This window comes from Phlebotomus papatasi, chromosome 3, assembly GCF_024763615.1.
Source record: "Phlebotomus papatasi isolate M1 chromosome 3, Ppap_2.1, whole genome shotgun sequence".
Classification (NCBI taxonomy): domain Eukaryota; kingdom Metazoa; phylum Arthropoda; class Insecta; order Diptera; family Psychodidae; genus Phlebotomus; species Phlebotomus papatasi.
The window spans coordinates 77,962,653-77,974,931 of NC_077224.1; the positions used below are offsets into that span (position 1 = coordinate 77,962,653).

At 33.8% G+C, this 12,279-nt stretch overlaps 2 protein-coding genes across 2 annotated transcripts; one reads left to right on the plus strand and one right to left on the minus strand.

Annotated features, from left to right (window-relative positions):
* Positions 1-345: 345 nt before the first annotated feature.
* LOC129805886 (uncharacterized) lies at positions 346-7,171 on the plus strand. The gene is made up of 4 exons (XM_055854123.1): positions 346-531; positions 843-927; positions 5,396-6,145; positions 6,202-7,171. The coding sequence occupies exons 2-4, from the start codon at positions 846-848 to the stop codon at positions 6,969-6,971; spliced, it is 1,602 nt and encodes a 533-aa protein (XP_055710098.1). The 5' UTR covers positions 346-531; positions 843-845; the 3' UTR covers positions 6,972-7,171.
* Positions 7,172-9,272: 2,101 nt separating this feature from the next.
* LOC129806771 (transcription factor HES-2-like) lies at positions 9,273-9,705 on the minus strand. Its single transcript, XM_055855543.1, has one exon. The coding sequence runs from the start codon at positions 9,699-9,701 to the stop codon at positions 9,273-9,275; it is 429 nt and encodes a 142-aa protein (XP_055711518.1). The 5' UTR covers positions 9,702-9,705.
* Positions 9,706-12,279: the final 2,574 nt, after the last annotated feature.

Genomic DNA, 12,279 nt, shown 5'->3' on the forward strand with positions numbered 1-12,279 from the left:
TTGTGAACTTCCTCCAAGCATTAAGATAAACTCTCTCAACAACAAAAAAAATGTGTGAAAAATTTCACTTTGGACGCATCATCGAGATTCTGCAAGACAAAGATCACCTTTGGGATTGGAAAAATTTTCCTCAAATGCCCATCTTTCCGAGGCATTGGGTTTTGTGATTGATTTATGCATTCCCCGGGCTCTGGTTTCTCCCTCTTTTGCCGCTGGGATTAACACACTCTTCATTAGCAATCGCAGCGGTTCTTCACCAACATCTTCCAGTCTGTGAATACCTCAGTGTTAGCCAGTGCCCGGAATCCAATCAGAGATTCAGTCTCTCATCAGCCACCATTGGAAGAAGTCATCGAGGCACCTTCACTCCCTGCCCAAGTGACTCTCAAGTGGATTAATACTTCAGTGAACGAGAGGATCATCTCTCATTTGGAGATTGAACCCAAAAAAGTGACCCTCTTTTGCTTTCTGCCCAGAAAAAAAAAAGAACCATAATCCCACATTCGCCAAAGGCAAATAAGCACATAAACGGTAAAGATATCTCCAAGAAAAACTTCTTATCTCATCACCCAGTGACTCTTCTTTCATCCAATGCACTTGAATTAACAAAACGCGTTTTTAAATGCGAGAATTATTCGCGATTAAAGAGTTCTTCCGTTTTGACCGCGCGCTATGACCGTTAACTCTTATACTTAATATGCGTACTTTGAGTAAATTGCAACTGTTATTTTATTAAAAAAAAAGTCTAATTACTCATTTTTAAATCTCTTTAGTTCTTTCACTAACTTTTCTCCCATTTCATTGTGCAATTAATTAAAATTTAATCATCTTGTGGTACCCAGACGATGAGGATTTCAGTGATTCTCGAGGCTCTTGTGATCTTGGCTCTTGTGGCTTTTGCATCAGCGAGAATTATTGAAGCAACAGGTGAGAAAAATGGGAAATTCCAGAATTTTAAATTAATATTTCAGTGGATTTTAGAGTGGAACTTAACAGTGGTTTAATTCTTGGTGATTTAAAAAAAAAATATGTGGCACTGTGGAAAACCATTAAATTTAATTGATGCTGAAAGCAAAAGTTTGGCTTTAGAAATAAAATTCGTGTTCTAATTCCATAAATTTATCTAAATATTCATTAGTATTCGCTTCACAAGAAAAATCTAAAGAAGCTGTTTCTTCACGAAATATCGCCCAAAAGCAATCATTAAACAGTTTTGTAATCATTCAGAATTTGCATTTTAAAAGGGTAAAGTCGTGCTAGTTTTTCAGGCTAATTAATTTTAGTTTAAAGCCCGCAACAAGATTAATGAATTGGGAATTTAACAAGGCATCTATTTTACATCACGAGAATTGCTTTTAAGAAATATTATTGTTCTTAATACATAAATAAAAAAAGATGCTTAGGAAAGATTCAAGTATATAGTAATCTAGAATGAATTATTCTTCAAAGATTTATTATTATTTTAACAGAGTTGTGAATTTTTATATTTTAGATGAGATTTGTTTAATTTTTTAATGACAATAATGCGAACAATTGATTCATTAAATGTTTGTCAAAAAGAAGTATTATACGTCTCAATTTATCTAAACTTGAAATTAAACAAGTAACAAATTTCATAATTTCATAAAGGTTAAACAGTTCTAAGCAAATCATAGGGTGTCTCGGGACAAAGCGGAAAACGAGAAAAAGAGATCGAATTTTTTTTATCATAATAGTCTTTATGAACTTATTAACTCTTTTCGAATCGTAACATAGCGCAGCAATTCCCCGTTTTTTCTTAGCTCGGGAATCAATCGAACTCCTGTAAAAATATCCTAGATGATTTTGAACATCCTTATAATTTGCTATCATTCAGAAGAATTGGGTTTCCATCCATTATACGGGCTTCAGATCTAAGGCTTAGCGACAAGGCTTAACTTCTCTAATTTCTTATCAGTCGCGAAATGTTTGGAAAATTTTGACTTTGAAATGGATTATTAAGGAGAATTAGTCTATTTGAATCAGAAGAACAAATTAAATTGGTTGCTATTTAGGATTTTGAGACTAGGCTAAACCTCTAGTAGTCTGAAGACAGTCTTAGGGTAACTCGGGTAACTGTACCAAACTTCGGCATAAGTTGCGTATGCGTCTTGAGTTTGAAATGTAATATTTTAAATACTTATTAAATTTTTGTTACTTCTTTTCAAGGAGTGTTATTTGGAACCTCGCAAATAGGTTATCGTTTTTTATTTCTCTATAATCATTCTAAATTTTAAAATAAATAAAAATATAAGTATATAGCTTTGGATATTTCGGCCACCTTGATTCTGTAGTTCCTTGCACGTCCGGAATTCTTCCAAAGCCTTTTTCATATCATCTCGTTCAGCAAAGCGACATTTTTTTTGTTTTTTTGCATTGTATAATCTCTAGAGCAGAAATTAAAAATCCAATTTAAGGAACAAGTGGCCGAAATTTCAAACTGACCATTAGGACGTTTCAACTAGGAACAAAATTTTTTGGCACTATTCTGAGGGTGCTCTACATGATGAGACAAGAAAGTTTTTCTTCTACGACCATATGATCAGACGCTGTTTAGAGGTGGCTGAACGACCCTCTCTGTAGTGTAAAATTCGGTAAAATCAGAAATTTGTTCTACAGAGAGGGTCATTCAGCCACCTCTAAACAGCGTCTGATCATATGGTCGTAGAAGAAAAACTTACTTGTCTCATCATGTAGAGCACCCTCAGAATAGTGCCAAAAAAAATTTTCCTAGTTGCAACGCCCTACTGCCCATGCAAAATAGTCCAGAAAATGGTTTTTTCCAGATTATCTATATTTTCCTTTGGGCCCGGGTACCCGGAGTCCCAAACGTTATGAAAGAGTTAAGCGCCTAAAATTTTAAAAGATTTAAGAAAGAAATATGGAATATATTTTAGAGACTGTAATGAAGCAAATTAACTGCTACAAAAATTACCGCAAGCCTATGGATAGTCTCTCTTAAATTCTTAAAGAATTTCGTAAAATTATATTAGTAAATTAGTTTCCGTAAAATTATAGTTTTAGATTTTAGAAAATTACTCAAAACGTATATTTCTTTTCGAGTGAGTAGTAAAGTTGTGGAATGGTAAATTTAATATAAGAATCAACTGATTAGAAATCATTGAGGTCTTTGAAGTGTTTGTGAAAAATAAAACTTGTTTTGTCTAATTTTACCCCACGTATTCAAATTCTTCATCTAATTAGAACTGATTTTGATATACCATGATTTTAAACCTCTATTTTAAATAGAAATATTTTCGGCAAACTAATAGGGAGAGGTGGGACTATATTGAGCTGGGGTTACATTGAAAACGCTATTTTCTCGTATATTTCTAAAAACAAAAAAAAAGCAAAACAATTAAGGATCTAAATAAAATTTTGATTAGGTCCAACTAGAAATATGCAAACACTTGGAAATATGCGAAAAAATAGCGTTTTCAATGTAGCCTCAGATCAATCTAGGGGGACGTGGGACACCTTAGAATTGGGGCAGCTTTGAAAATAGGCTTTTGTCTCCTATTTTTAAAAGAAACTGTACATTATTGTGATATAGTTTAGCTCTACAAATCTAGTTGTGAAGCTAAATTACATTATGATAAGGCTCAATTCCATTTTAAAACAGAAGGAAAAAGCCCAATTTTAAAGCTGCCCCAATTCAAAGGTGCCCCACTTCTCCTTAGACCTAACTCCTCTTACGAAGGATTAGAGTTGTAACCTTTTTAGACTTGATGATTAACCGATTTAACTTTCCTAATTTTACACAGTGTAGGTATATAGAGCCATTAATTTTTGAGGCACTTGATGTTCATTATCATTATCCTAATTTTAAAAATTTAGAAACGTTCATGAGTGTGATACTTATAATTGATCGAGAAACTCATTCATATTTTGAGACTTAGCTTACTTAGTGTAGTGGACTGTCCAGGATCGCCAATTTTTTAATGGGAATACCGCGTCCCTCATTCCTGGACTTTTTGGAATAAGTGACTGGAGTGACAGTGATTTTTTTTTCAATAAAAAGCATCTTAGCTCAGGAATGAATGAGCTCAGTCCTGCAAAAATATCCTAGATTTAGATATCCTTATAGTTTGTGTAATCATATATACAATAATCATATTTTTATCAATTATAAATAGTAAAAAGAAAAGTTGTTTTCCAGAATATCCATAGTTCCCTTTGGGTACTGAAAGTCCTAATAGATACGAAGGAGTTAATTTCATTTTGATAATGAATTGACACTGCGGCTTTTATGCATTCACTGAATGAATTTGCAACCAATAATGCATTACAAAAATTTGAGACTGTCCATTCTAGTTCTAATATCTGGAACCTCAAGTTCATAGTAGCAATAGTACACCACTGATTGCAATTTTCTGAAACCTATGAATATTAATAATGGAATAGAGCATGCTATCTACCCCTCCTCACAAACTTTCCGGTGATCTAAAGGGAACTCGAACGTTCCTACACTTTACTCATCATGTTCAACTTCTATAATCGTTAAGATGAAAGAAAAAGATACAGAAACCACTCAATTGAGGTATTAATGACATTCTATCCCGATAAATATGCATAAACATTTTCTAAGCCAAACGATTTAATCTTATTAATCTTTTAAAACTATCAACATAATACTTTCAGAATATTATTAGCCTGAATTTTATTTCTTCAATGGACCAAATTATTATTTTAAAATTGTAAAAATTATTTTTTTTAATTTTTGTTTACGACTTAAAAAAAATTTGTCACGACTTAAAAAAAATTGCTTAACATCTAATAAAATTTGGATAACAAATCATTTGCCATTTCAGCATTGTGAAGTCGTCGAAGTCGTTTCAAAGAGCAGTTTAACTAAAATTACACTCTTTGCATGATTTAAAAGAATTTAGAAAACTATATAAATAACAAATTGAAGCATCGACTATCTTCAATATATTAAAATATTATCGATTATCAGAATGGTATCGTATTTAATCTTCAATATTTTAATGGGATTCACATTAATTGTTGCTAATGAGCGTTCTTAAATGTGATTTATGCTTTTGAATTACTAAATATTTCAAATTTGATCTATTTATTGATAAAGAGGTTGACTTCCTTTGAAAAGTTTACTTTTTAAATTGACCTAAAGTTTTAATGTTTTCACATTAAAAAATTAATGTCCGTATTAATACTGTAAATCAATTTTTGTGAGCCAAATCTACCTTTTATCAATAAATATTTAAAATTTTAAGTATTAAATGATTCAAAAGCAGAAATTACGCTTTATTAAACCTTCATTATCAATAAAATTAATGTGTAGATGTGGTAACACAATAAAATTTATAATTTCTGCCAAATTATCTTGCGTTTTTCAATAAAATTTTTTCTTATCTAGAAAAAGACAAGAGCACTCCAGCTGCCACAAATCGACAGGAAGAGATAATTGTCAGTGACGATGATTTTGCGGAAGAACAGGAGCATTCTGCCGGAGATGACATAGCGGCAAATGAGGTGGATTCAGCTGCTGAGCAAGTGATAGCAGCTCCTGAAGCACCAGAGATTTCAGATGTCCCACAGGTCCCAGTAATCGTGGAAGATGGGGAAAGTCCCGTGCCTGTTAATATCGACGATGTCCACCCAATCAATCGCTACTGCACCTGCAATGCCGATGAGTGCAACTGCTGCCGAGAATTCAAATTGCCTCTTGTGTCCATCCGGGGTCCTGGATGTGCGACTGTGCGATACTTGGAGAGGAATAAGCTCTCCGTGGCCATCAAATACGGAGATATTACGTTGACACAGCGAACGATCTCGGGCAGGAAAGCTACACCAATTTGCATGCCCTTGCCTGGAGGCTACTCTCGGTTCTGTGGACGAGTTTATGGGATTACCCGTCAGAAGGAGGACTTTAGGGCATGTTTGGGATTGGAATTGAGAGCGCAGGATGAAGTGGAAGCTGCTTTGAGGGTATCATGCTTCAATTTCGGCCCCAAGGGTTTGACTCTCACGAATGCTGAGCCATTGCCTCCGCCTGTGGATGCTGAATCTGACGATGATGACGATGATGATGACATCTTGAGTGGATTAGTTGGCGGAGATGATGATGACGATGATACTGGTGGTGGAGACGTTCTGGGATTAGCTGGTAAGATTTTCATCTCAAAAGCTTCTTTGGAAAATTCTACAAGATTCATATTTCAGATGATGACGAAGAGCCTGAAGGTGAAGATGACGATGATGATGATGATGACGATGACTACGATGATGATGATGCTGAAGAGACTGCCAGCGATGATGCGGATTACTCCGGCTTCAGCCTTCTCAGTGGAGACATTATTGACGGGCTCTTCGGTACAGATGTTGGAACGCGTAAGAAGAAGCCATCTCCAGCTGATGCTGTTGACGTCAATCGGAAAAAGTTGACCATTGAACAGCCCCAGGCTACGAAGAAAGTGTCAGTGGTGGCGTCCGTGCCGGAGAAGGTGGACAAGACTAAGAAACCCATCAAAAGTGGCTCAACGAAAGTCGTTATTCCAAACTCACCAGCCATTCTCAGTTCAGCCCAACTCACCCAGAATGAAATTGAAAGTTCACCAGGAAACAAGGTCGAGGCCATAGAGACCACCACGAAGAAGAACAAGAAGGAAGAGTCTCTGCTGGATGTCGTGGGTGCCTTTGTGGGAGGAGATGATGATGATACAGCTGAGGAGCTTGATGAGGACGATGACGATGAAGATGAGAAAGATGACGATGAGGAAATTGAAGAGGAAGACGATGAAGACTCCGACGTAGATGCCGAAGCTGACGCAGAAGAGGAAGCTGATGAAGAGTCAGAGGAAGCTGAGGAAGAGGATGAAAAGAAGAAAGCCACTACAGCCAAAGCCATTCCCAACAAAAAGACCACCAACAAGAAGAAGAACAATTTCGGCCTGGGACTCTTGGGACTCGCGAGGTTTTTCAAGCTGATATAGAAAGGGCAAGTCCTTGCAATAGACACTAGGGGAGACTGGGGCAAAAAGTCACAAATCGAAAAATTCAAAATTCAATATCTTCCAAGGTAAAAAAGATAGCGACTCGAATTTTTTTTCTATAGATAGCCTCCATAGACCTTCTTCAATGTCGTAAGTTTCTTAGAATTCGAACTAGGAATTTAGGAAATAAAAAATATCGAAATTTCTAGCCCTATTTTTGAAATATTCTGCTTGCAGAAGATATGAATTATTACCTACTTATTTTTCAAAATTAATGCATTGGTAAATATTTTCTAAATAATTTGGATTTTTTGAATACGAATCCACTATCTATTTATGAATTTCACAAAAGTTCTTTTCTCCAGAAATCCTTTTATTAAAAATGGCCACTTGGGGTAAAAAGTAACAAAAGGTATAGAAGCAAGAAGTAACAAAAAGCGAAGCAATTTCTGATGTCTCACGGCGAAAAGAAACGTCATTATCATGTCTCGCCGCTTGTTGTTTGCTTTGGTCAAACGATTTGCAGTCTTTTGTGTGTTTTTTTCTAAAATAGCTTGAAAGCGCTTTTCTCGTTTTCTCACTTTTCTCGTAGAGGAAACGGTGTTTTACAAAGGTGTAGATGAATAAATTTTCTATGAAAATATGTTCTTTAGGTATTTTTTCAAATTTACGGAAGCCTCTAATGAAGCGAATCAAAATATGATAATACCTAATTTCTGGTACTATTTGCCCCAGCGTTTTTGAGAATAGTCACAAAATTACCTTTTAGAAATCAGCTCGATAAACGTATTTCCTTATAAAATAGAGGAAAATTACTTTCACAAAGTTGTAGAGCGGTAAATTTCCTATAAAACTGCGCTAATTAGAAATTTTTGAAGCACTCGAGTAGCTTGTAAAAAAAATAAAATATCCGTTCTGTGACTTTTTGCCCCAGTCTTCCCTACACAACTCAAAAGACTAGATATTAATTATTTGTAATTTAATTTTTCTACATCTAAAATAAGATAAATAATTTAACAATTAGCTAAAGAATTTCACTCTCTTTCATCGCATTGTACAAATTATTGAATGACTTACTATCAAGTGAAAATATACATTTTGGATAAAAGTGGTTAAAACATAAGTACATTTTTTTTTAAATACAAAGAAAAAATTATTATGATAATACACAGAATAAAATATTTCATAAAATTGTTTGTAAATGTTTGTGAATTCCTACTCTGAAAAAAATGTTTTGTCAAATTAACAAGACAAGTTTGTAAAAAGGATGTTCTTCTATACAGAACATGGAAAAGTTTTGTCAAATCGGCGGCCAACTGGATCTTGTTAAAAGTTTGTCAAAAAGGTGTTTTTCTATATAAAATTCAAGAAAAAGTTTTGTCAAATTGGTAAATAATATCCTTTTGACAAAATTTCAACAAAATCCATTTGTTCGTTTAACAAGACATTTTTTTTCAGAGTATTGGGGACTTACGAAATGCATGTAAATCGTATAACCAACAAACTAGTTTGTAAAAGTTTGTACTTTTTTCACAAACATTGTTTGAAACCTGAGCACTTGACAAGGATTTTTTCTGTTGCAAACATTCGTAAATTTTCACAAACAAATGTTTGTAAAATTTTGTCATTTGTTCGTAAATTTTTGCAAGACTGCACCAACAAATGTTTGTAAAAAAAAAACAAAAAATGCTCGTCAAGTAACGATGCTACCAATAAAGTGTGTAAGAAAGTATACAAACTTTCCAGAAGCTTTTAGTAGGTTATACGATTTATGATCATTTCGTAAGTTTTCACTAGGAATTCTTAAACATTTACAAAAAATTTTACTATACGTATTTTTTTTCTGTGTAGCTTCTCTATTCTCAATAATCTAGATCAAAGGTCTCTAAAACGCTCTTGGAGAAAAATTTCTTTGAAAAATGAGACTGAAAATATTCGTAAAGTAAAAATAAATGAAAAAATTAAAACTTTTTATTTAAAAAAAAAAATTAAAATAAAAGAAACACAGTCGAAGAGTAAAAGAGGAATCTTATTTTATAAAATACAGGTACTAAGATATAAACTGCAGAAAGTCTAGAGAAAAAACTAACTTCAATCTTTTATCTACAAATTTCAACTCTTACACCAAAAAAAATTATTTAAAAAAAATTTCAAGTGAGGAAAGTCGGGCGAGAAGATGCTTCTGAGTTTGAAAACTGACTGGAAAAATGTAATTTTATTTAAAATTTAAAATTATTTCACAAAACATCATAAAATAAACTTAATATTTCAACAGTAATTAACGAGTCTTTGATGGTTAAATCATCTCCATGGTCTCCAGTGATTTGATAGGGCAGGAATGTTGCAATCAATTCGTCTAAAGGCACTTTTGAGAGCTTTTTCACTGCTCAATCTTGGACAATGGATCACTTGTGGCAGATTTTCCTTCTCCTCTGAATATCTTCGCTTCGCTCCTGAGGATTTTGATGCATTTTCTGCATTTTCCGACGTTGTAGAAGTCACACAATCATTCACATTTTCCGAAGCTGCGAGCTTTCCATGGAGTATCCTCACATATTGCACTGTTAACTCCAAAATATCCGCTTTCTCGAGCTTTGTGGGTCGATTTCCGTGCGTGGGAAAAAGCGAGGCATTTCTTATGATGATTTCTTTGAGAATCTCCAGTGACTCATTGATCCGTGCTCTTCTCTTTTTCTCCATCAGTGGCTTCCTGATCTTTCTATGGTCCATTGAACTTTTTTTCCCCAATCAAATAAAAACAGGTAAGAAATCCTCAATTCACAGGACGATGTTTAAAGTGCCGAGACTCAAAGTGAAATGAGCCTTTTGAATGGCAGTTGAATCCTTTTTATTCCCAGGAAATGATCCCTTCCCTTTCATCTACATTCCTGTCTTTTTTTTTGTGCCACTTCCGAAACGAGGAATCATCTCAATTCCCGCCCAAATGTCCTTTACACTACGATCAGAATTTTTGATCTACTAAATAAAATTCTCACTAATCCTTTCATTCTAATCAGAAACCGGAAATCCTCACTAAATGATGGTCATCCTGGAAAGTCCTATGATGCACTAATCACAATAATTTGACACGAAAATAAATCAATTTACGAATAATAAAAATAACCACGGACTTTTGCATAATAACTTCTTCATTTTCTCAATTTTCCCGTAAAGTTAAACCTGGGAAAATTCAGTTAAAATCAGTTACTGACTTCACTTCCTGCAAATTGTCATTTAAATTCCCAGCTCTTCCTCCTGCGAAGTTGTCTCGAGGAAGAATTGTGGCAGGAGAAACGAGGGATTCCGGTATCAAATTCCCAACAAAAGGACAGTCGGTAATTTATTCACAAGAAATTGAAGTGAATCACACTTGAAGATGGGAAAGGCACAATGCGCATGAAAAAAAGAGCAAGACATTGATAGACCTCCTTGGGACAGGAGAAGATGCCGAAGGAAGACGAAATTGAAATGAAAGGGTTGACCTAGAAAAATACACTTCAATCTCTTTTTCATTTCTTCGATCTTCGTGCGCCACAAGGGTTCCAATTAAATTGAAAGTTTCATATTAATTTTTTGATATGTATCGGATTAAAAAATATTTTTTTTTCTGGGATTTAGAACGGGCATTAAAGGCAATTTTAGCGACTCTAGCGGAGATCAGAAGACCTTACCATGTTCTGAAAATTTGGAATAAAAGATTTAATCCTCTATCAGAGTGAAGACCGTCTCAAGATGGTCTTCACAAAGATCACATTTACTGCGATTATAAAATTTTTATTTATTTAAAAGTGCTATAGTGTCCTCGGTAATAGTCTTATAAACATCTCTTGAAAGTTTGAACTCATTTTGACTCTTCGTTTTGTTGCTATTCCCAGTTTTGTGTGACAGGCCAGAGAAAAAGCAACAAAAAATATTTGTGCAAAAAAACTCATTTCCAATTTCCATAAAAATACCGATTTAAAGACATCTGACTAAAATAAATTTATTTTTCACTGAAAGATATGTCATTCTACTTTGTATATTTTATTTAAAAAATTTGAAAAAAGTAAAAATGTGAATTTTAGAAGCAAAACGAGTTTCAATTTTTTTTTATCTTCTCACCTAGTGCCTAACCTAAAAGAAATAATAAATTAAGAATGGATGGTTCTTTCGACTTTATAGGATCATAATTATCCTAGAAAACATTGTTTTAGAACCCTGACTAAGGTATCTAGCATGTTACAGTGAATCTTGGTTGAATTTTTTCATTTATTTTTTTATTTTTTTCAATTTGTTTTTTGTTTATTTTCAAAATTTTTTAAAAAATATTTAATTTTATTAGAGTTAATAGCCCGATTAGTTTTCATTGTGTTTCAATTAAGTTTCAATCAATGTTTCTACATATTTAATTTTTTTTTGTATTCAATTTTTCTGTCACAGAGCCTGATGATGGTATTAAATATACCGAAACGTTGCTGATTAGCATAATACAGACGCTGTTTTAATTCTCGGACTGCATTCCGAACCCCTAAGTCATTGTTTTAGAACTTTTTTTTCGCATATTAAAGAAAACACTGTTAGAGGGTAAGGGACCCAAAAAATGCAAAATATTTTAGAAAATCATACTTACTAAAAAGAAATTAAGTGAAAAATTCGGAAACTGTTTTAATTTTTGAATCCTTGCAAATTGTAAAAATATTTTTAATACAAATTTTTTTGAATGATTTGAGACCAAATAATCTACATTTTCTTTTCTCAATCAAAGATATTATTGAAATTTCTAAGCGGTGTACCCGGGTGGATATTGGCTATTCGGGATTTTGGCTTTTAGAATTTTGACCGGGACTCTTTCTTAAGATAATTAATAACTGATATGAGGAATTTTAGATCGAAGACCAATTATTCAAAGTTGTTAGAATTTATCATTATTCACCTAATTTGGACTGAAATCCAGATCAATCGCCTTTAATCCGTTTAAAATTCGTTTTAATTCCATTCTGCCTAATTCTGTGGTAGTTCTGTAATCCGAGGTGAAATCCGATTTTATCAGATCGGAATTGAGTCCCAACTTTTAACCCTTTAAGGACGATTGGGTCACCGGTAACCCAAAAATGAAATTTTTCCTACGGCCCTAGTGTCCAAATCTATCGATAAACCGGATGACATTTTGCCCCAAATGCCCAATTGAGAGAGAGCCTACTGTAATTTTTTTTTGATTTTGTCCGTAAACTGGTTATCGACCAAAAAGCAGAATTGTGAAAGATATCGACTTTCGCTCTTCGGTGACCCTCCCATCAAATTCAACTTACCAAAAGCGCGTTTTTTTGCT